The sequence below is a fragment of the Platichthys flesus genome, chromosome 4, assembly GCF_949316205.1.
Source record: "Platichthys flesus chromosome 4, fPlaFle2.1, whole genome shotgun sequence".
Lineage (NCBI taxonomy): Eukaryota > Metazoa > Chordata > Actinopteri > Pleuronectiformes > Pleuronectidae > Platichthys > Platichthys flesus.
The window spans coordinates 23,673,489-23,696,782 of record NC_084948.1 but is presented as its reverse complement, the minus strand read 5'-3'; the positions used below and the strand labels follow the sequence as shown (position 1 = coordinate 23,696,782).

General features: G+C 45.1%; 4 protein-coding genes across 5 annotated transcripts in view; all 4 read right to left on the bottom strand.

Annotated features, from left to right (window-relative positions):
• Window positions 1–17: 17 nt before the first annotated feature.
• cldn8.1 (claudin 8.1) lies at window positions 18–1,044 on the bottom strand. Its single transcript, XM_062385229.1, has one exon. It carries the CDS (start codon window positions 925–927, stop codon window positions 142–144), a length of 786 nt encoding a protein of 261 aa, XP_062241213.1. The 5' UTR covers window positions 928–1,044; the 3' UTR covers window positions 18–141.
• A 333-nt stretch (window positions 1,045–1,377) lies between these two features.
• Window positions 1,378–3,471, bottom strand: LOC133951333 (claudin-8-like). The gene has a single exon (XM_062385211.1). The coding sequence runs from the start codon at window positions 3,430–3,432 to the stop codon at window positions 2,539–2,541; it is 894 nt and encodes a 297-aa protein (XP_062241195.1). The 5' UTR covers window positions 3,433–3,471; the 3' UTR covers window positions 1,378–2,538.
• A 778-nt stretch (window positions 3,472–4,249) lies between these two features.
• On the bottom strand, window positions 4,250–5,380 carry LOC133951996 (claudin-17-like). The gene has a single exon (XM_062386271.1). It carries the CDS (start codon window positions 5,278–5,280, stop codon window positions 4,588–4,590), a length of 693 nt encoding a protein of 230 aa, XP_062242255.1. The 5' UTR covers window positions 5,281–5,380; the 3' UTR covers window positions 4,250–4,587.
• Window positions 5,381–8,777: 3,397 nt separating this feature from the next.
• The window catches only part of tiam1b (TIAM Rac1 associated GEF 1b), a 38,501-nt gene continuing 23,984 nt past the window's right edge, over window positions 8,778–23,294 (bottom strand). The window contains exons 13-28 of one of the 2 annotated variants that reach the window (XM_062386231.1): window positions 23,182–23,268; window positions 22,306–22,518; window positions 21,588–21,685; window positions 19,231–19,275; window positions 16,545–16,730; window positions 15,213–15,281; window positions 14,716–14,841; window positions 14,506–14,614; window positions 13,342–13,521; window positions 13,142–13,260; window positions 12,941–13,049; window positions 12,757–12,815; window positions 11,896–12,001; window positions 11,714–11,801; window positions 11,426–11,598; window positions 8,778–10,544 (exon numbers count right to left, since the gene is read on the bottom strand). In XM_062386231.1, the coding sequence (XP_062242215.1) occupies window positions 10,000–10,544; window positions 11,426–11,598; window positions 11,714–11,801; window positions 11,896–12,001; window positions 12,757–12,815; window positions 12,941–13,049; window positions 13,142–13,260; window positions 13,342–13,521; window positions 14,506–14,614; window positions 14,716–14,841; window positions 15,213–15,281; window positions 16,545–16,730; window positions 19,231–19,275; window positions 21,588–21,685; window positions 22,306–22,518; window positions 23,182–23,268 (2,312 nt within the window). In that variant the 3' untranslated portion in view covers window positions 8,778–9,999. The remainder of the gene's footprint in view (window positions 10,545–11,425; window positions 11,599–11,713; window positions 11,802–11,895; window positions 12,002–12,756; window positions 12,816–12,940; window positions 13,050–13,141; window positions 13,261–13,341; window positions 13,522–14,505; window positions 14,615–14,715; window positions 14,842–15,212; window positions 15,282–16,544; window positions 16,731–19,230; window positions 19,276–21,587; window positions 21,686–22,305; window positions 22,519–23,181; window positions 23,269–23,294) is intronic. The other variant, XM_062386230.1, reaches the window with a different exon arrangement.

Genomic DNA, 23,294 nt, shown 5'->3' with positions numbered 1-23,294 from the left:
CATTTGCCTTCACAGTGGCCTAAATGTATTTGTTGAAATTTGTTTCTAACCTGAAATGTGTCTTAGATCGCAATGTAAAGCATAAAAGAAATTCCCTTTTACAAAGTGTCCACAGCTGATTATCATTACCTCCATCAGTGTTCAGAGATAGGCCATCTCGCTGCGTACCGAGGGGTATCTGGAGTAGGTGCTGTAGATAGTCGATGGGTGTCTGGACAGGACCGGATATTGTTGAGGTTGTGGTTGGGGTTGTTGTTGGGGAAGAAACACCAGCTGCTGAGGCTGGAGGGGCTGTGGGGGATAGGCCATGTAGCTGGAGTCCCTGGAGTACCGGTACCTTGGTGAAGCCTTTTCTTCTTCGGACTGCAGGTTGCAGCAAGTAAACATGCATCCTCCAAAGAACAGGAAAGCTGCGGACACCCAGCCGATGTACAGAGCCTCTCCGAGCTCCCTGCGCTGGGCGTCGATCAGCAGGGGATTGTAGAAGTCCCTGATGATGACATGGCCCGTCCACGAAACGGGGATGAGGACGCAGACGCAGGCCACGAGGACCATGCTTCCTGCGATGATCAGGACCAGCCGCTTGGCTCGGTCGTTGTTCTGGATACACGACGTGCACTGCAACCCCACCAAGCTGATCAGCAGACCCAGGCCGCCCAGGGCCAGAGCACAGCACATGAGGCCCCTAGCTGCTTGCAGGTCGGGGGGCAGGGCCAGGAGAGAGTCGTACACCTTGCACTGCATCCTGATGTCGGCCTGCCGGAAGCAATTCATCCACAGGCCCTCGTAGCGAGTCTCAAACACGATGATGTTCTCCCCAATGAAAGCTGTGACTCGCCACATGGGCATCCCGGTGCTCGCCGCCGTCCCAATCAGCCCGATCAGGGTCAATAGCAGACCCACGATCTCCAGCGCTGAGTTGGCCATCTTGTTCTCCTCCTACGCCTCCAAGCTCATACGGGCAGATATGTGTGGCGGCAGTGTGACTACAGTTGGATGCATGGAAATTTGAGTGGCTTTGCATCCCGGGGGAGAAGGAGGAGCAGGTGGATGTTCACCTGCGTTGTCTCCTCCCTGTGGACGGGACGCCAGAATGGAAGGGGTGGGAATTGCGACCTGTTGCCATGAAACAGAATCCCCCACTACCTTCTTCTTCTCTTTGCACACCTCGCACAGGAGCTGCTCGGAGCTGCCACTTTGTTTATTCACAGGTCTCAGTTTACACAGCTCACTTTACAAAGGACCTGGAGGAAAAAACTTGGCTGTGAAGGGAAATTTGTCACTAGCTACGTGCAAAAAAAAAAAATACTTGATGTTAATATCCAACTATAGATTAGTTATAACTATAGATATCACACACAACCATCAGCTCTGGAGCTCAATCTAGGGTTTGTCCTGGGGTCCAGGTTTTGTTTATTCAAATTTGACATGACAGGATAAAAACAACAGCATTGGACATTTTTAGATTTGAATGTTGAGCTGTGTTAAAATGAATTCCTTATAATAAACAAAAAAATGTAAACCCTATACAACAAAAACTACTGCCACGATTAATAATAATAATAATAAAGAGTATATAGTATAAAGGAATTTGTATGTTTTGAATCATAAGTGAGGGCAAAGAACATAATTCCAAATATAATCAATTTAGTTCTTTATCATTTGCCATGGTGGTTTGCTGTATGTTTTAAAAATGTAACTGCAGTGGGACTTTAGAGACAAAACATCAACAAAAAGAACATCCTCTTTTTACATTATTTATTACTGTGTGATTGCGTGTCTCTGTCAGTGTTGTATCTCCTGTCTGGGTTTTCTTGATTTCTCTGTGTCAGGGTCTAATAAACCTGGGAGTTGTAGCTCTGGCGTGGAAGTAATTAAATCTCTCGGTGTCTTTGTGTTGTGAGCGGACCCATGTCAACGGTCTGGTTTTACCAGTTCAGGCACATTTCTACCTCAGACGACATAACAACTCTCCATGTACAAACAGTGGCTATGTAGGAACTCCTGTTTCCCAGGCAGGCTGTGAAACAAAGGCTATTGTGTAACCGGGGTTTAAACTTTAATCTCCATCAGTTTAAACCAGAAAAGAAAATAACAAGTTTCTCAGTTTTCTGAACATTTTCCCTTTATTGTAAACCACAGTTGACCTTGTATTTTTTGGCCAAACATTTTGAACAAGTATGTACATTCACAACAAAAACTCATTTGGAGGTATGTTATCTGAAAAAGGCCTATAGTGCATAGTTTGTTCTCAAAGAGCATCAGCAGAGGCTGTAAAGACGACACAACAGATTATATTGTTGCAGATTTTTCTAAATAAAAACGTTGCGCCTCATTAACTGATATAATTTAGTGAAAATCAATCACACTGAAACAAAGAATGTAAAAATTCAACAGGGTTCATCATGATTAAAGCACACGTGGCCCTTTCTGAGAAAGGAATAAAAGATCCGGCCATTTCCAGTGACAGCCTCTCCTCCGGTTCGTCAGTTTATTCTCAATCGCAATAAATCAAAATAGTCTCTGTGTTTGATTCCTCTAGTACCGACTTGGTGTGTAAGCCACAGATCCTGGCGGTGGCTGGGAGTAGGCCGGCTGGTAGGTGTAGGACGGCTGGTAGGTGTAGGCCGGCTGGTAGTTGTTTGGCTGGTACATGTAATTAGGCTGGTACATGTTGTCCCCGGGGTTGTACACAATCCTCTCGTCTGATTCCTGGGTGCGGGGAGCGTGGCGGCACAGCAGGATCACCCCGGCACTGAAGAGCAGAGCCGCGGTCACCCAGCCGATGTACAGAGCCTCCCCGAGCTCCCGGCGCTGCGCGTCGATCAGCAGCGGGTTGTAGAAGTCCCTGATGATGACGTGAGCGGTCCAGGACACAGGGATCAGGGTGGTGACACAGGCCAGGAGGAACAGGCAGCCTCCGGCCACCAGAACGATGTGCTTGGTGCGAGCCCGGTGGTCCACCACTCGGGTACACTTCATCCCCACTGCTGAAACAATGAGGGCGAAGGCGGAGAGGGCCACGGCGCTGCACATCAGGCCTCGGGCGGCCTGGAGGTCGGGGGGCAGAAACAGTAGGGAGTCGTACACCTTGCATTGCATTCTGATGTTGGCCTGTCTGTAGCAGTTCATCCATAGTCCCTCCCAGCGGGTCTCCATCACAATGATGTTCTCCTCGATGAAAGCCGTCACCTTCCACATCGGCAGGCCCGTCACGGCCGCCACTCCGATTAGTCCCACGAAGCCGATGACGAGCGCCACCACCTCGCAGCAGATGGCGTCACTGCGGTCCTTCTTCTCACGCCTCTGTTTCTCCTCGTACACCGAGTCCTGATAATCGGTGTAGGCCTTGGCCTGTTTCTCATCGTAGTAGGAGCCCGCATACGACTGGGGGGGCTTCGTGTAGCCACTGTAAGCAGTGTACGAGGCCATCGTGGCTCCTGGCTGCACCCTCGCAGCGTCTGCAATGAACTGACGAGAAGAGCAAGTCGAGGAACTTATACACCCACAGAAATGCTAACGATGCAATGCAACCTTACTGGTTGAGCCGCTTCGTGGCCATCAGATAAATGGGGAGACGCCAAAGAGTGTTGCTTCTTTTCGATTGCAAATTCAACAGCCGCCACAAACAATGGTCCTGTGATCAGAAACTAATTAAATCAGTGTGTGAAGATGCAGTTGATCAAATTAGGTTTCCTCTCTGTTACACTGTTAACATATTTCAACACGTGCTCAGTATTCACAGCACAATGTTTCGTGAACCAAAGATATTTTGACAAAATGATAAGAATTAACCAAGGAAATGTGTTTTTTTGTATTATTTCAGGGAAGAATTGTTAGAAAAAAATCGTAGGTTTTTTTCTAACAGGTCAGTCAAATTCTATTTAATTTGATTTATTGAATTTGTTTGTGTGACAAAGATTTAGTGGATTGTGTCGGTCACCAATCTGTTGTCGCTCTCAGACCGAAACCTGAGAGACCGGTCACAGACGTCTGACTGTCTCCTCCTCCAGATGTAAACTGAGCTGATAGAAAGGTGTCGAGCACAGGAACGTGAGGAGGGTTGGTTTCATTGTGACACAGTGTTGTCCACATGGAGGCAGTTCTCACCTGATTCAGAATACAATGAAGTATCTGAATCATAACAACTGGATGTTTACTATCTAGTTTCTTTATTAAATGAGAAGTGTTTTTGCTGTTGCACACCTGGTAAAAAAATGCAGTTGCACAAGCAAAGGTAGAATCAAGACTTTATTAAATCTGCTGATTAATCTCAGTCCATTCAGACCAAAGCAAAAATGATCAAGAACAAATGAGCAGTGGAAAGTGAAAGTTAGAAATGTAAAATAACAATAAAAAAGTGTAATAAACAACAACAATTGAATCAACCCATGAACCAAAAGCCCCAATAGAACAAAGTCTTCCACTTACAAAAACAGTTTTGGGAGAAACTTCATTATAGTGCAAATTAAGTACATACAGCATTTTAAGTCGTTTAAATGTGTACATTATGAAAGCATATACATTAACCCTCATTTTGATTGTTACAGACATGTAAAGGTGGAGTTTGCCGTGCAGCACAGTTATTTACACGTATTGGTGATGCTTGTGAGAGCCGGATGGCGTCCTCTTCAGGTAGGACCCCCCCCCTGTTGACGGGTTCGGCAGTGGCCTCAGAGGTGCACCAGTGAAGTAGGGATCTTCGTCCTTGGCTTGGTGTTTGCTGTAACTGACCAGAATGATGATCCCGGTGATTAGCAGGATTCCACTCGTGGCCCAGCCGATGAAGAGGGCGCTCCCCAGCTCCCGCTTGCGCCCCTCCATCACCAGCGGGTTGTAGAAGTTGCTGATGACGGTCAGGCCCACCCAGCTGACGGGGATGATGGTGGTCAAAAAGGACAGCAGGTACAAGCACCCCCCCAAGGCGAGGGTGACGTTCTTTGACCTGACGTTGTCACCGCAGCAGGTGAACCTCCGGGTCCCACATCCCGTGATGATCAAGGCGATGACAACCAGGAAAATGGAGACGCACATGAGCGCCCGGGCCGCCTGCAGCTCCGATGGGAGAATCAGCATGGACTCGTACACCTTGCACTGCAGCCTGACGTTAACTTGCATCCAGCAGTTCATCCACAGGCCCTCCCAGAGGTCCTCCATCACAACGATATTGGCGCCGATGAAGGCAGAGACTCTCCACGTGGGCAGGAAGGTGATGGTGATGGTCCCAAACAGGCCCATGAAGCCCAGCACCAGGGCAAGGATCTCCAGCTTGTCTCTCATGGCTCAGAAGTGCGGTGCAGTCTGGTGTCTTGTGTGTCGTCTACCAAACTGATCCACGAATGATCCACAGATAAGTTAAATCTGCGATGGCATCACAATGCGTGCAATGTCATCATACTGGTTTGAGATGACTTGACCCTTATTCATACGATTGCTTGTATAGCACAATTAAACTGTTTCTAACAAAAGTAAGGCAACAAAAAAAAAATATTTAATCGCTGGTCATGCATGACCTACGCCAATGAAACGGGCGCGGCTTGTCCTGTTATGACCTGGTGTTAACTCCAGATCTGACAAAGTTTACTGTGTGTGTGTCAACTGAATAATGAGAAAAATCAATATGGTAAATTTTTTGTTCAAAATTTATCAGGAACACAATTGTCTCAGGAAAAGAAACAGCATGTGTGGTCAACAAACATCTCCTTTGTTTTCTATGCAAGCCCATGCACACACACACACACACACACACACACACACACACACACATGGGCAGCATCTTGATAAGCATCATATGTAAAGTGTGTTGGAGGTAGTGTGTGAGAGCTCTGTTCTTCACTTGAGTAAGATCAATTCTAACTTTGAACCCACGAGTTAAGAATCAACCATCACACAGTCGTTCTGCTTAGTGAGAGTTTTTCCTTTCTATCGACTCAGCGGCTTCAACTTTCAAACAGGTTCCAATGACTGCCATGAAACGCTAAATGACAATCTCAACTTGCTCTAAGTAGGACGAGGAGGAAATGTTTCCAAACAATGCGGGGGGTTTCACTGTTCCTGTTGAGAAGAGCCGCTCCTTTTTTCAAACTAAAGTTGATCTGGGAGAGGTCACGCCCTGTTGGTCAACCTGTTTCTGAGAAGTGGGAGAGGGCCAGAGAGAAGGAGGGAGAGAGAGAGAGAGAGAGAGAGAGAGAGAGAGAGAGAGAGAGAGAGAGATACAGAAATAGAGGTGGAGGAGGAGAGGTCACGGAACAGGAACAGAAACTGGGAGGCCTGTTGAACCAGTTCGCTGAGTGATACCATCGTCCCATCCTCAGCTGCTTCAGATGTCAACAGAGTCGCTCACGCAGAGAGACGCACGGCTCAGAAACTCAGATACGTCCAACCTGTGCTGTAGAGATGTTGTTTTTTACAACAATATATTCTGATGTGATTGAAATGTAATTTGAATAAGCATAGATTGAACGCATGAATCCACAGGAGTAAATGAATATGTTGGCCTTGTCTGCCCCCTGCTGTATGTTAAGATGACTGCACCTTCCTGGGCCATAACTTTGCAATTATTTAAAAAAATATATAACAAGTTCATACGAAGAGAGAAAAGTATATATTTTTTTAAATAGATTCTATTCTTTTTGTTTTTAGTTTGACTTTTTAAACTTCACTTGCACCTCGAGTAGATCACGTGACTTTGTTTTTGATTAAAAAATATATATAATATAATATGTTATTGTTTTTAGCAAATCAATAATAGATAAACCAAAACGCTTTGGTCTTTTACACCAACATTTTGTTTTATATTTGTCTGGTTTTGGTTTTGTGATGATTAACAGATCTACTGATTTGTATTTGTGATTGGCCAATAAATTATTAGCTTACTCAATGATACATCCTGATCATTAGCAGAAACACAAATATCAGCCTCATCAGTCTATAACTATTAATATTTGGAACCTACAAATAATGAAAATACATGGAAGAGTCTTAGTGTTCAATTTGATTGTAATAATATAAAAAATGATATTTAAAAATAATCAACTTTATGCCTGAAAGCAGTTTTATTTTTACAAAGTGATTTACAAAGCAGATATGAGACCAGACAGTCAGATAGAAATAGAATAAAACAAAAGAACGTGAGGAAAACAGAATGATAATGTCGATTTCGTCATATCCATAAAGTATGTTAAATGGCAAAAAAGAAAAAATAATAATAGGTAGGTATTAAGAAGAGTTTGTTCAGTGGGGCACCAACAGTAAAATCACAGTAACCAGCAGGACTCCATGGAAGTTTGGGTGCAGGGCCACCAGGGCCTTTGGAATGTTTAAAATCAATATGAAATGAAACAGGAAGTAGGTGAAGGGATCGTCACAGGACTATTTTTTTTGGCAGAGGACGATTTCAGATAATATCACAACTGTAAAAAAACAATAACTCCCACTTATCAAAATACAAAAAGGAGTTAAATTCTGTTATATAACATCTACATCTGTAAGCTATGATCGTCACCGTACATTAACTTCTTATCTTTAAATAGCTGCTTCTCACACACACACACACACACACACACACACACACACACACACACACACACACACACACACACACACACACACACACACACACACACACACACACACACACACACACACAGGCGCAGCAGAGCCTTTGTGGTGGAGGTGTTGATTGACAGTGGGGGGACTGGGGGGGTGACAGGAAGTCCACAGAGCTCAGAGACACAAAGGAGGAGATAACACTGTGAAGACAATCACAGTGTCTTCACCCCCCACCCCCTCACACACACACACCACCACCACCACACAGGAAGTTGGAAGAGAAGGCCACTGTGATGTAATGATGAACTGAATTTCATCCCTCAGAAGTCACTGTGACGCCAGATGAGAAGAGAAAGGAGCCTTGCTAATAAAGCATATGAATCCCACCCTGATGGAGAGGTTTTAAATGAAACAGTTGCTCAACACGCGAAAAGAATGAGCTCAGCTGTGATTGAGTGGAATCAACGTCTGTTCTGAGAAAAACATTATTCTAACAAAGCCGGTGAGCTTCTGTTTGTTGTTGTTATTTATTGTCTTGTGTTTATTTACCTGTTTATTTTGTCTGTTTGTCAGTTAGTTGATGCTCAAAACCTCCTATGTTGAGATTTGACATTTTCTCCCACGAGTTTCTCTTTCACTTATGAAGAAAGCAGCTGGAGATTCTCCGGGTCACAGACTCAACTTGTTGCCTCTATTTCATCCTGAGATCTGTTTTCTTTTTTTCAGTTTTGCGTCGCACACATCCTGCCCTTTTCTCACATGAATAATATTCAGAAGCTCAGTGCATGTCAGAAAGAAGCTTGGTTTTTTCTTATTCTGTCCTAATGTGTTTCTCTTTAATTGTTGCAGGGTTAGGGTTGGGGCATTGCTTCCCCCCCCTAAGTGAGCAGATGAAAACTTGTATTTGCTAAACATTCCTTTATCCTTTCTCTTACAGTAGGAGATTTAGATCCGTCAGCATCAGACACTTTATCAGCCATCTATTGTTAAAACACACAAAGCTGCTCCTCTTGTCTTTTGAAGATCCCCCCCCCCCCCCGTTGTTTTGCATTTGTTTTCTCTGTGTACTGGTTTGCAACAGGTGAGCATTGATTTGCTGCTCGGCCTCGTCAGTCTCTGGGAGTTTGTGCGTTTTTCTCACATCTCTAAAAAACAGAGCCGCAGGGAACGAGTTGTTTTACGACCACACGAACCAGTGAGTCACAGCACAGAGAGGGGCTTTGAAGTATAAGTAGGAAACAACTGTATTTATTATGATATCAATACATTTTTCTATATACACACAGTAATAAAAATGCAGTCTTAGTAGCACAATGAGTTGTTTACAAGTATGAGATCGTTCTCTTTAGGCATTCTGCACGTCTTCCCCTTTGATTGCTTGAGCACATTTGGACTTTCTTTGTGAAGAAGAAAAAAAAAATAAAACCACTACTTGCGTTCTGCGCACAAAATTAATTTACATGTGAATAAATAAAATCCATTGCTTTGTAATTCATTACCAGTGAACAATATTTGATCTTTTTTGAACACACAAGTGGCGGATGTGCAAATTCACTACTGTACAGAGTGTGCACGTGAAATGTTAATGTGTGTGACGTTGAGTGTTCTTTGAATACTGAAGAGCCAAAGGAGGGAAAACATGTCAAAAACGGTTTCACAGTAAATAATAATAATAAAAAAAAAAACACAAAACAGCAAATGCAGATTCAAGTAAAACAGGATTATGTTAAGTTAAAACAAATTAAAATCCCCTCGTCTCTGTGACACAGGGGCTATTACATGACGCCACTATTTTAATGTATCAGAGAGATCACACAAAATATATTCCAGGCTAAAAAAGATAAGTCTGTAAAATAAGAGAGATCAAAGAAATCATACCATACACAACCAAATGGAAGTCTGCCCCCCCCCCCCCAAAAAAAACGAGTCAGTGTATAATTCATGTGAAAATGTACAAGTACAGTAAACGGTGCAAGACGAGGCTTTTTAAAATTATTAAATCTAATTTTCCTTAAGGACAAATAATACACAGCCCTTAACTAAGATAATATCTCTGAGTCACACGGACAGAAAACGATTATTAATGTTCTCACGATACCAAAATTTGGCAACAGCAGGCAGGACTACAGGATGCCGCCCGAATGTGCAAACCATGCCAATCCAAGCCACTGATTAGACTCCGTGATTGTACCGTTAGCTCGTCTCTCAAAGCGTCCACTCATATGTAACAGCATTTGCTTTGGGACCGCGTCCCCCCCCCCCCCGCTCCAGGTTCCTGTATCGCTCCACTGGTGATCTTAACCTGTACAGAAAGCAAGTTTCCTCTACTGGCTTTGTGATATGCGTCAATGCACGTCATGCACTGTGGGTGAAGACTGATGACTGATCTGTATGGAGCCTGGTGATAAGCAGATAAAACACTTTTGTGTGGCCGTCCTTGTCGAGCTCTCACAGGTCGCAGTCGGGGGATGAAGCGGACGGATCCCTTCTCACCCAGACCTCACCCCTCTTCGTCTGATCCAGATCCTCCTCATCGTCATCTTCACACGCAGCTTCCTGCTTCTCCGCGTCGACCAGCTCAGGATCATGCGTTTCGCCTGCTGTTGGGGACTTGAGGCCTTTGCTCTCCTCCGCCTCCCCACCCTCCCCACCCTCCAAGGACAGAGCCATGACGGGGGGCTCCAGGTCGGCCTCGGTGGACGGGGCCCCGGCCGTCTGACCGAGCTCGTCGTCGTCGCTCAAGATGTCCGTCTCCTTCACCTCCTCCTGGTCCTCGTACTCCTCGAGGTCGAACTGCTCCTCCACCCAGCGGTCCGTGTCGCCCGCTACCTGCTGCGGATCAGGCTTGTCCTCCTCCTGCAGACGGGTGGAGACAGGCTCCTCTGGAGAGGGGAGGTCCGGCTCGGGTTCACCGTCAAACACGATGTCCGTGTCGATGGTGAAGCGGTTGCGCACGAGCTTCCTCCGGCCCAGAGTCCTGGTCGGGGCAGATGCTGCAGGAACAAATGGTCACACACATGTTATGGGATGGACACACATGTTCAGGTAATATAACATTAGTTTGATTCATTTTTCATAAGTCACAATGAGCTTTACTGGTGTACAGCCCAGTGTAATAACATATTATAAGTATTATCCTATCTTGTGTTTTAAAAGACAAAGTTAATTGTTTAGACAAATTACTTTAGTTACTAACTGAATAGAATTGATCTGTTATAATTCCTTTTCCAAAAATCTGGTATTATGTTGTTTTAAGGATTTATTCCCTAGTCTGCACCATAAATGCTAGTTACTGTTAAAACTCCTTAAGTTTGGTTGCACATTAACAACTTATGAACTTGCATCTTAAGAACTTCTGCAGCGCTTCTCTGCTCGTTCTAATTCCAGGATTAAAACGGGAACATCTCATGTTCCGGTGCTATTTGGAACATTTTGATCTACGAATTAAAAATAAAATTGGTCGGTTGCCTCACAAGATGCTGGCACATGATAACTTAATGAGAGTGTCATCTCTCATTACATAATACCGATCTGGAATATGTCTCTACATTCAACACGGGCATGTGGACATTTACTTCTAACCATACTGTTTTCCTGCAGACTCTTTGCTTTGGATTAAATTGAGCTCATTATGTTTTCTAATTGTTTTCGGGACTTTCAAACTAGTCCAAGTAGTTTAAAATTAAACGGTCATTGAATCGACAGGTAAATTCGCTGTTGGGAACATTTCTAGTCCCCGGAAATGAAATCAATTAAAATGTGTTTTTGAGTCCAGATCTGAAAAAACCCTTTCTGTGTCAGGTAAGAAGGAACAAACTGAGAACTGGAAAGCTCTGAGCTGTCGGGTGAGTGCTGTAAACAAACTGTCATCTACCTGCTCTGTTGATGACGGGCCGTGCTCCCTTCAGGGCACAGAGACGCTTCCCGCCGAAGGGCACGTACTGCTGGTTGAGGGGTAGACTCTCCGTCTTCAGGAGCTGCCGGCGGTGCTTCTCCCTCAGGATGGAATGGACGGTTTTCAGGAAATCTTTTCTACTCTCAGGAGAGCTGGAGGCAGAAAGAGCGACACACGTTATCGGTCTGTCAATCTGTGGACACCAGCTGTCAGGAGTATTATCAGTGTCTTCAATCTGCAGTGGAATCCATTAGAAGAGCTCCTCACCTGCAGCACAGCTGAAACGTCCTCTCCGGCCGCCCCTCCGACTCCGACCTCGTGTGGACGATCTCACACACGGCAGAGCCTTCGCCGTCTGAGGAGGAAACACCACACACACATTAAATCTATCTGAAATAAATGTCAGTGTCAGTGTTTCTATTTATTATTGTTTTTGTTGGGTCACTCACCTGTGTTGGCCAAGGATCGGACTTGAAGGGCGTCGGTGGGGATCATGTGACGGAATCGGAACGGGTCTTTATCATCTGAAGATATGGAGGCTCGATGGGAGCCACCCTACGTAAACAAAATGAAAAGTTAAATCATGTTTACTTACCCTAGGAAACTATACTGGTGAAATTAGGTGCACTTTATCCCAATCAGGTTTAAAGGAGACATTATGCACATTTAAGTTCACAGCTGTTATGCAGCTTATACTTGTAAAAGGTTAAAATGCTTGAATGTTCAGAAAACACTTCACTTTCCTCCACATTTCAGCCTCTGTCTGGAACACTTGATTCCAGCTCATGTCCCAATATAGCCCCATGATTGGGTTGGAACTATCCAACTCTGCACTCCCTTTATGTGGCTTTGCTATAGGCCGTCCTAGACTAGCTGATTGTTGTGCATTATTCAAATGTGGGGCTTTGTGATCACTTCTGTGGAGGCAGTTCAGGAGCTCTGGTTTCTGTGGACTTTGGGCTTTTTAACCTTGCAGATGCACGACAAATATATAATACACAAGAGAAATCAAACTGCATACGTCTCCTTTTAGTGCTGCTTTTTCTACAGGTGACCTATTCTTAAATTGGCACAATTAACTGTATATATTGTTGTTTTTTTATATTGTTATATTGTTCGCTATTGTTGTTTTTAATTTGTTGTTTGTAAAGTGCACCAACCACAACAAGGCAATTTCCTGTATGTGCAAATATACATGGCAATAAAAAGAATTCTGATTCTGATTCTGAAGTGAATTTGCACTGCTAAAATAAAGCAGGTTATCTTCTTGTTGGATGGAAGTGTTGCTGATGCCTTTTCTGCAAACATACCATTTTCTTCTTCTGCTTGGACCCGTCCTTGCATACGAAGACGACCGCCGTTTTGAACACTAAGAAGAAACGAGTAAGAAACAAACGTCATCACTAAAATGCATTACACAGGAGTGGTTACTTCAAAGTACAGTAAACATGAAATTATACTGATCACGTAATCTTGAAGGGAAACCTGACGTACCAAATGTTGCTATCTGCGGCTCTTTCTTCCATTTCCCCGAGGAGGCAGGCGGGTTGAGCCAGCCGACGCTGGTGTGGAGTAACAGGTCCCCCATCGACAAATCAGCAACCTGGCAGAGGAGACAGGAAAAGCAGCCGTTACTCCACACGTCCGCTCCGGTTGACAGAGTCGAGCCCATTCCACCTTTAATCCCAGACTTACCTCTTTCTTTTCGCCGCTCTGTTCGGTGATGAGGTGATCGAACACGGCTCCGAACTCCTCGTGGATCTTCTGCATCTCGTTGATGTGGCTGGCCACTTTGTTCATGGCTTTCATGGCAACTGTAAACGACACCGGCGGTTAGAGTTCAAGTCTTGTGGCTGAAATGTTAAAATGGTTTCATCTCCCTGCGTGGGTCTTACCGTCCAGGTGGTAGTGCTCCTCGCTGTCCGGGTCCGTGAGCGAGTAGAGCTCCTTCAGCAGCAGCGGGTACTTCAGGACCCTCTGGATGGGCTTGATCAGATACGACTCCAGGGTGGAGGAGTGCTGCTGCTTGGGGTTGCGCTCCTCCAGGAAGGCCTTGAAATCCTGGTCGGTTTTGGCTGAAAATGATCGATAAAAGAATACTTAGTAAAACGTTCTTCTGTAAATTGCTGTGTTTGCATGTACCGAAGATTCTTCTCTTTTGTTTATGGTTTTTAAGTCACAACAATAAAGCTTGTGCTCTGGATGTTTTAAAACTGGCTGAAGGCTAAATCAACTCTATTGTGTTTTAGTTTGAATGCACCTCAGAGAGAGGTTTTAGGCGTTTTTAGAATTGCTGCTGGACCTGTTTTCATTTGTGTTACTAACAGAAAAACATCTTAGTGTGGGTGAAGAGTCAGTTTTTTGATTGACAGATTGCCATCGCCCATTTAGATCCTGCGCATCATTGCATATTTGAGGTCAAAGTCGTGAATACAGGGAGGAGTCTGCTGGTGTAGTGCTTTTCTCTTCACGGCTCTTTTGTCCAACCAATTAGAATTTGATCGAAACTAAATAATTAACCTTAATCCTACTCGAAGGGTTAGTGGCTTGTGTTTATGTTTCTGCCGTTGTCATGTCTTGGAAATGATCTTCAAATGTTTCTTGCTTTTTATAGACAAGTCATTTTTATTTACCAGCCGCCAGCCACAAGTACAGAGGAATAATCAGTTTACTGCCTCAAAAGCCACTTTACCTAAATCACGCCTCAACACTGTCATTACGGCCTGTATCATGTTGACTCCCTGCACGAGAATTCAGCCAACAAAACCATCCACTTGACTTTAAGGGGGGTAGGGGGTGGGGTGGGGGGGGGGGGGGGGGGGCTCCTCGCTGCAGAACAAACTGTTCAACACTGGTATTATATAGATCATGCGATGCTGCGGTGCTTTCGAGCTCCGGGAGCCAGCAGTATGCAGAGGTCAAATAGACAACTGTCTCTGCTGACAGCTCTGCACAGTGGATTTATGGAGCCACGCAGGATATGGCAGAGGGTTGATGGATAAATACATCCTCTCCTTTGAGCCCAGAAGGAATGTTGACCTGAGAGCACATTAACTCACCCTTTACGAGGACCTTCGGGACTTTGGTGTGGCTGGCGCAGAAAGCACTGTAGATCTTGAAACGGTCTGCATAGTACAGGAAGGAGCCTCCCAGGGAGAAGAGGATTTTCTGTAAGGAAAAAAGTCAAAAGTTGTTACGCAAAGAGTTGTTAAAAGAGTTTTTGGCCGTAGCCGTTCATAGCTCTTGAGGTCTAAGACAAGGAGACACACCTTAAACTGGTCCACTCGCTCCAGCTTCTCCAGATCTGGAACCAATCTGGTCCCATCTTCCAGGGTCTTGAGAAACTCGACTTGAAACTCCACCATTTCGAGCAAATTCCCAAAAAGCACATCCAACTGGGGGAAAAGAGGATTTAAGCGATGTCAGAAAAGTTTCTCCTTAGTACAGCGTCAAGTAAAACGTTTCTCTTCATGTGATGATTCTAAAGCTGCTTTCAGACATGCACTGAACTCTGGAGATTCTCTGGAGTCCATCTCCAATTAATACTAGTCCCTTACTATAGTTAGAGATTGCTGAGGACATATATAATATAACCAAATAAGTGTCATTATTGCAAGTGCATGTAAAACATCCCATCATTTTGTACACAGCTCCCCCAGCTACTCTTTTACACTGTTATGTAACCAACTTTTTATTTTTTCACATTTCAACAGTTCTGACATTTAAAAGCCAGGCACCACTCAACGGCTCCCAGCGTCACACGTACCTCATCCTGAGTGAGGAAGGTCTCCTTCTGCAGGGGGGTTAAATATCTCCCAATGAGGCAATTGAGATCCTGCAAGACACGAGTGGTTGATTAGAGGAAGTCAATTTCATTCAGACGGACACAGACATGAGAAACATGCAGCTTTGCATCATTTGGAAAAACAATACTTATGAAAACAATAGCAGTGATTAAGATACAGGGATAATCTGAGACCCTCCAGGATCAAAACAGAGGAGCTGGCCTTTCTGGGTGAACTTTAAAAAGGTTAGAGAGCCACGAGGAAGCCCAATTAAATAAGTGACTGTGGCGACAGTCACCTCAGCAAAGCCCATTCGATTAATTAGCTGCTCTTAATAAAAAATGAAGTAGAGAAACAGACCTTTTAAATTCAGGGGCTTGGGGGTCTGAAATCAATGCTCTGTTATTAACATGTGTAAATTCTGTGTATTATCAGTTTGATAATAATAAAGCTTCTAACTTTTTAGTTATTGGTCGTACCACATACCACAGGATATCTCCCCAAAAAAAACCTAATTGTGTGAATAACTTTTTATATGTCAAATATGTAATAATAAACCTCACGTGAAAAAGGATTCATTAATCAGAAAACTTGAAAAGAGACTTGTAAATAAATGTATAATAAATCAACGGTGCCCGAATAGGTGAAGTATTAAAATATTTAAATGTCACAAGATCAAACTTAACAACAAGGATATGATTTGATCCAGTTCACATCTGTGCTGGTTAACTTGTGCACAACGAAAGATATTTACTGGAGAGTCTTAGTACTTCCTGTTTACATTATATACATATAAATAAATATATATATATATATCCCTGTATTTCCTAAGCAGTTGAACTGAAGGTCTCACACATGGACACGCAGCCACATGTTTGAACCTGGGTAATTTGAACAAATTGCTAACTTCCCTCTGAAGGTTGCAGAGTGCACCATCAATCAGGCACAATAGGATTTCCATAACAAGTATATATGTGGCCCCTCTGATGAGGTATAACATTATAGATAGGCTTGACAGTATCCCATTAGTCCCCCCCCCCTAACCCAGTTATTCTGCTGAGCAACGTTATAACAGGCGGAAACGGATTAGGCGATTTCAAGGCAAGGGCGCAGCTGTGTCCCCTCATGCCTCCTGGGACACAGATAAATATGGATGGGACATGTGGAATAGGTAACGTGCAGGAACAACACAACCCAGGACAGGCAGGGAAAGGCAGATCGATGGATAGAGAGAGAGAACGCACACATCCACCCACACACACACTCTCACAAAGTCCATCTGTCTCTTGCAAGTAAGGATGAGTGATACTGACTTTGACGTAGGCCCGCTCGGTCTCCACCAGCTCGCAGATGACTTTGCGGAGCTTGTCGGCGTCGGAGAGCTGCCGGAGAGTTGCGGGCGGCGGGAAGGGCGACTCCGGGCTGGGCGAGGAGGACACGCACTCCGAGGGATTCATGTCATGGAGGCTGCGGCAGAAAGCGGCGACCTGCTCCGTGCTCTGCGGGAAAAAAGAAAGAAACAGAGGGGCCAGAAAACTGGGATGAGATAACGAGGCAACTACGACTTAGTCATGGAATCCAAATATCGACCGCTCGGCGCCACCGATGGGAACTTGTAGGTTGTTGCTTTCCAGGTGCTGATGTGCACACACAGAGAGAGAGAGAGAGAGAGAGAGAGAGAGAGAGAGAGAGAGAGAGAGAGAGAGAGCCTGGAAAGAAAAATAATCATCTGCACTAATTTGTTCTATTTTCAGTCTGTCATAAGAGTGACTCCCGCCTCCCTCTCTTCCACTCACATCCCTCTTCTCCCTGGTGTTTTCCTCCCGACCGACTGATCAGTGGTGTAATGATTCATCACTTTCACGGATTCAAACTATACACAAACCCACACACAGACACACAAACACAAAACACAGACGCACATACAACAGTGTCTGTCCACATACAGTGTGCGTTGCTGTGGAGACCAGGCCTGATGTGCATTAGACTATCATTTTGGACCAAAATAGACCCCCCCCCCCCCCCCCCCCCCCCACACACACACACACTCATCAACAGCAGGCCCAGATGAACTAACACACTCTCCAATCACAATGAAAGGGTGTTTTGTCTTTTTGAATCAATACAACAACAGAGCTTGACTCACAAACCTATTTTGTTTTCTGGGGGGGGGGGGGGGCATTCTTATCACTGTAGACTTGTAAAAGATTAACCGAGAAGGTCGCTGAGAACAAACAAAATGAGCCGCTGGTAGGTATCGATGTCACTGGGAGCACAGTGGGAGCTGAGAGGTTTCAAGTTGGTTATCTGAGAGTTTTTTTATTGGTCGGACGGAAGCGATTTCTCCCGTCACACCTCCAAGCTCCTCTGGGAAAAGAACGAGTCTCCACGCTGCTGCAGAAGATGGAGCGTTATCATCTCCAGATTAAAAATCATCTTAATTAAAATCAGGGTTACTGGTCTATCATCCATCTTCACGGATGAGGGCATCATAACAACGTGAGGTTTTTCATTGTTACTGTGCAAGAAGCGACAACAATTAAAACAAAAAGAGTGCGGGCAAACCGTTTCCTTAATTCAGTAAACGATCAAAAAAGGAAAAGCATAATGCATGAAGGAAGAACATTGTGTGATCAAATAACAGTCATGCATCTTCTCCTGCACTGTCATCACCATTGTTACCTAATCAGACACATTCATGCGTGAGGCACGACGGCCCCTTTGTCCCTTTTCCAAAAATAATCAGGAAGCTTCCAGATCAGCAGATGAACCGAGGTGCTGTGATGTCTGTAAATGCAATGTTGCAAATTCACTTTGCACAAATGGGCGGTGTTTGGTAAATCTGCAGGAACAGCTGCTGCTGCAATTGACATTTTGTCCAATTTGATTAGTTTTTTTGCTAATCAAGTCAGATTTGAGAACAAATTGGAGCAGCATGTAAGTAATTACTTCCAGAAGCCTGTAGAGAAACAACAGGCCTGACGAAAGGTCAATTCTGAAAACATAAATTCATCTAGTACGATTTTACATAAAAATAAAAATCAGCCCGTCAAAAGAAGATAAAGTGAGAAACGCTCCATTATCAGAGAGAAAACTGCTTCTTGTCACAGATGTGATTCCTCTGTAACACATCTGGATTTGTTTCTGCAGTACTTAACTGTTGTGATGACGTACTGTACATTTATCTCAAATGAAAACAAAAAGAAAAACACTCAACATGATGCAATCCCTACAATAAATAGGAAATAAATAAATAAATGTCTGCAAATAAACACATTTTTACATCTATTTAAATCAACTGAGCTCATCCAGGTTTCCAGAGAGCCCAATAAGACAGTCAGTTATAATCCTAACTGGGCTAATCAACACCGTGGCAGCTTTGCTTGTGTGGACGGTCATGACATAACAGAGAGAAGCCAGAGAACAGAGGGAGGTGGAGGATCAAAGAGACTCAATATCACATGAAAAGAACAGTATGTAGATAAGAGCGTCCGTCACGGGGGAAACGGTGAGATGCAAACAGATAAGAAGGCTTCCCCCTGCAAATTGAATAGAGATGAAACCCCCATTTTCAAAGCCTGTGAGCACTGGTGAGGGAGCGAGGAGAAGACCGAGCGCCTCTCCTCCTGAAAGTGTGAGTCTGAGATCACAGCTCTCGGTGCCGGGAGAGAAGACTCTACCACGACGGCCTGGGTAGTTCTGTCAAAGATATGTAAAGTCCAAGTCATCCGGGGGGGGGTTTAGATCTGCAGCAGCTGTGTTCCTGCACGGTCAGTGTTCTACTCTCATCCTGCGAAGCACTCCGCTGATTGTGGAGCAACTCTGCGACACAACGGTGACTCACTGCTTCCTGTTTGTCTGCCTGCGGCGTGCAACAAGCGGCGAGAGGGAGAGGATGAAGGGGGGAATAAAAACAAAAAGAAGAGCTGGCCCGGGGGCGATCGCGGCAGCAGAGGCGACTAACCGGGGGTAAGGGATTAAAAAGTGAAGGAGTCTCACCAGATGCAGCATGTCATAGATGGAGTCGGCGGAGCGCTTGGTGTGCTTGCTCCACTTCAGCATTGCCATGGTGCAGGTGCAGGTTGGAGAGTCAGTTCAGAGAGAAGAAGAGTAAGCTTCAGGCTTTTGTCAACTCTACACTGCAGCTCTCCAACACATATCTCTCTCCCCCCCCCTCTCCTATCTTGTCTTTCTTGTGTATAAAGAAAAAAAGAGAGAAGGCGCCGTGCAGCTTGTGATGAAGGATGAGTGAAGCTGCTCTGCCTCCTCCTCTCCGCCCACCAGCACTTACAGCCTTCCAACTCCCCTTCCCTTCGCCTTCCGAATCTGCTGTAGTTCTGTCGCTGATATTCTGTGCTGTTCTCTCTCCCCACCAGCCCCCCCCCTCGCCGCTCCACAGGCTGGGTGAACTCAGGCACACAGTGTGAGTGTGAAGATCTGGCCAACTCCGGCAGCATTGTAAATCAGTCGTGATAATCCACCAGACTGGAGAGTGTGCAAAACAGGAGCAGGAGGAGAGGAGTCTCCTCCTCAAGGTTGCAGCGGAGCAGGATTGGCTGACGTGAGCCGCGCCGCAGTGGAATATAAATGCAGAATTTCAGGAATGGGGTGGGGGGGGGTGGGGGATCGGTGAAGGAGAGAGGGGAGCTGCAATGGAGCAGGCTGCAAACGGGGGTGAGCGGCACTCAGGAGAGCTCAGACCTCCACCGAGGACCCACCATCACCTAATATTTAATAAATCTGCACCAAACACTCATAGACATCGGTCCTATGTGCCTGGTTTTGTTCATTGAGATCCATGAATTATTCCCAGGGGAGTTAGAGAAAGTGAAAAGCTTCCTGGCAGTCGGGTCTGGAGATTCTCTGGAGTTTGCTTTTCACACGTGAACATCACAGCAGGAGACTGTCGATGTGTCAGACGTGTTCAACAACAGGAAAAGGTCCAGGACATTTGGGCGAGGGGTTGGCGTCTGGGTGCAGGAGGGAGGACATGATGTCTTCATTTCACCGGCATCGGTCCTCATCACCAAAAGCTCTTAAAAGTCTTTGTCTTTCCATCTTGACATCCTCTCCGGCATCTTGCGCTCCTCTTTTTCATCCTGGGATATTTATATTCTTCCTCACCAACACGCCAGCTTTCTCACAGTGACTCTTCTAACTGCATTCTCACATGGGCTCACACTGACATTCAGCAGAGTTTTGACCAGGGGGATGAAATCTCTGCCTAATGTCCTCAGCTACTGACTCAGACATTTGCATCCTCACATGTGCTGCTTTGACAAACCAGAAAATGCCCTTTATTCAGACCAGTAAAGTAAAATAAACCCTCAGAGACTTTCCAATGTCTTCCACCTCTGAGCAGATTCCAGCTCTGCTTCAACCCACGATCGTATCTCCTCTTCCTGCAGTCGGAAACTTCCACCTTTCCCAGTATGCCACTAACACCATGACAAAATGTGCATGCAAAGACATTGACAGGAGAGGAGTGACTGTTATCCAGATAACAAAACATCTTAGACTGAATGTGTGGCACTAAAGCCCTGACAACTTCTCAGAGCAAGTTAGGACCAAAAACCTGAAGCCATATTGTAAATAGCTTTCTTACCCCTCACAATGTCGAGCAGTGTTATGCTGGGATGGATTCCTTCTGCCTGTGCTGCAGTGACAGGTCCAAATCTCAGAATATAATCTACTTTTTCTCCAGGCTCAGGGTTTTTATTAATAAGCAGCAATGACTCACTCGCTACTCGAACCCTCTGGGGAACGTTCGCTTTGCAGCCACTACATCTTCCTGCCGTTTGGATGCAGCCCGCTGGTGTTGCTCCAAGTTTCCACTGACTGCAACAGGGAGCTCAAGGGATATGCAGTGCACACAAAGGGGAACATGCTCTGAACATGCTCCGTAACCACATCTCACACACAAAGCCTTAAATTCCCACTCAATCTCTCAAGCTTTGAAATTTTACTCGGAGTGCAACGTCTTTCACTGAAGTCCTCCAAGAGAAAAGAAGTCTGATCTTCATTTTTAAAAAAAGGGAAGAAAGTGGAAAAAGACGAAAGGCGCAGTTTGACAGGACAAGACGCCACAAACACACCTGCTGCAGAGATTCTCCTTATCGTCCTCCAGCTTGTTTGTTCATATCCGTAGTTTTGTTATCGTTAATCGATGCAGAGGATATGAATTGGATTTGAAACAGTATCAGGTTAATTGCTGCAGATGAAACCTTATGCAGAGTTTCACTTCTTTTAACAAGATAGAACGAGCCCAGTTACAGACGGTGCTTCAACCTGTGGTGAAGCAAACGGCTCTTCACTGCTCTACACCCGATGAAAGCACAAGTAGACGCCGCTCTTACCTTGCTGCACTCGAAGTCCCTGAAGATCTCGGAGTCGTCGTCCAGGCTGTCCCCTGAGCTCTCCAGCAGCAGACCCACCCCCACGTCCAGGATGTCCTCTGCAACAAATCACAACACGGCATCGGGTGAGTTTAAAGTAAAAAACATTTGAATATACAGTATATGCCAATTTATTACGATTTTAACTGTAAAGAAATTGCTGATTTATTAGTGTAATCCACCAAATATGGCTGCAAGAATGTTAACAGCCTCCAATCCTAATGAAGACCCTGTAGATTCACTGTAAGTACAAATTAAATAAAAAACTAAATAAATCTGAGCTTGACATCTGCTTCTGATTTAAAACCTCAAGTTTTATTCTTTAACAATATGAGAATGGCGTTTTCCAGCATTTTCCTTGATTTGAATAATTCATTATTGCCAAAAGATTGCAATATTGGAGCAGATCCTCATTAGAATCTAGATCCTGTTAATGTAAACATGGTTTCATGCGTTTCTGCTGTTTGCCTTTTATTCTAATTTAGTCTCCTTTGATTTAAAGTGTTATCAGCAGTGACAGCAACTGAGGTTTTTTAATGCACTACATAAATTTGAGGGAATCAGAATTTAAACTCTATACTGCTCAGATCTGCGAGTGTGCCAAGTCTCCCAGTGCAGCCCTATGAGGAACGCAGGAAACCAAATATCAAGATGAACTGCATTTGCATGTGGAGCTCACCTTGACTCTGGGAGAAGATGTCGGTGTAGAGGTCCTCCTCCTCGTCGGAGCGGCGCGGCGGCACGTAGCACAGCTGCCGGCGCTCCACGGAGGGCAGCGTGTTGACCGTCAGGGCCAGAGACGCCTGGGAGAACGCCGCCTTCATGTCGGAGAAGTTCAGGCTGTGGGAGGCCTTCCCGTTCAGCTGAAGTATTTCATCCCCTGCGTTCAGACCTGCGGAGTGGGAACAGCGTCAGCTTTGGATTCAATTTACTCGCCGTCACGCCTTCTACACAACCAGTACCCCCCCCCACCCCCTGATGTGAGACATTAACAACAATTTATCTATTTTTCAGTGTTGATTAACTGACCATTAAAATCCTAATTGAGATGATGAGTTGCAAACAGAGACCCATTAGGTGCAGATACTATTCTTTTTCAGACCCACAAGCATGACCGACTCCTCGATGACCTATTTTAGCCACTCGGACAAATATCTCCCACATGCATGTGCTTCGCCTGCTCTGTAACCAACACACTCTGATATCCCTCAACCCTGCAGCCTAGTGATGGCTGCAGTGAAATGTCCTGCCCGGCATCATCCGAGAAAGGCCAGTGAGAGGCAGTGTGGTTATGATTACAGTAATCACCGCCCTGGAGAGCTGCTGTGCTCTCTGAAACACCCCCCTGCCTTTTGAATAAACATGCTCTGCTGCGGGTTGTTAAAGAGAAACTGTAAAAATCCATCTTGACCTTGTGAGGAAAAAATGCTCTGGTTCTGAAATGGAATGTAAACAGCTAATGCACCACTCTCCCTCTCCCTAGCAGCAGCTCATCACTGCGGAGGCACAGTGACTTTGAAGGGAGTTCATTTGATGGAAATGAAGGGTAATGAACCTTTGGCAAAGGCTAATCCGCCCGCCTTCACGTCGGTGATGTAGAGCTGCTGCACGCCGTCCTCCTCCACCACTGAAATGGAGAAACCTGGAGGTGGAGGAAGGAGGAGAGGA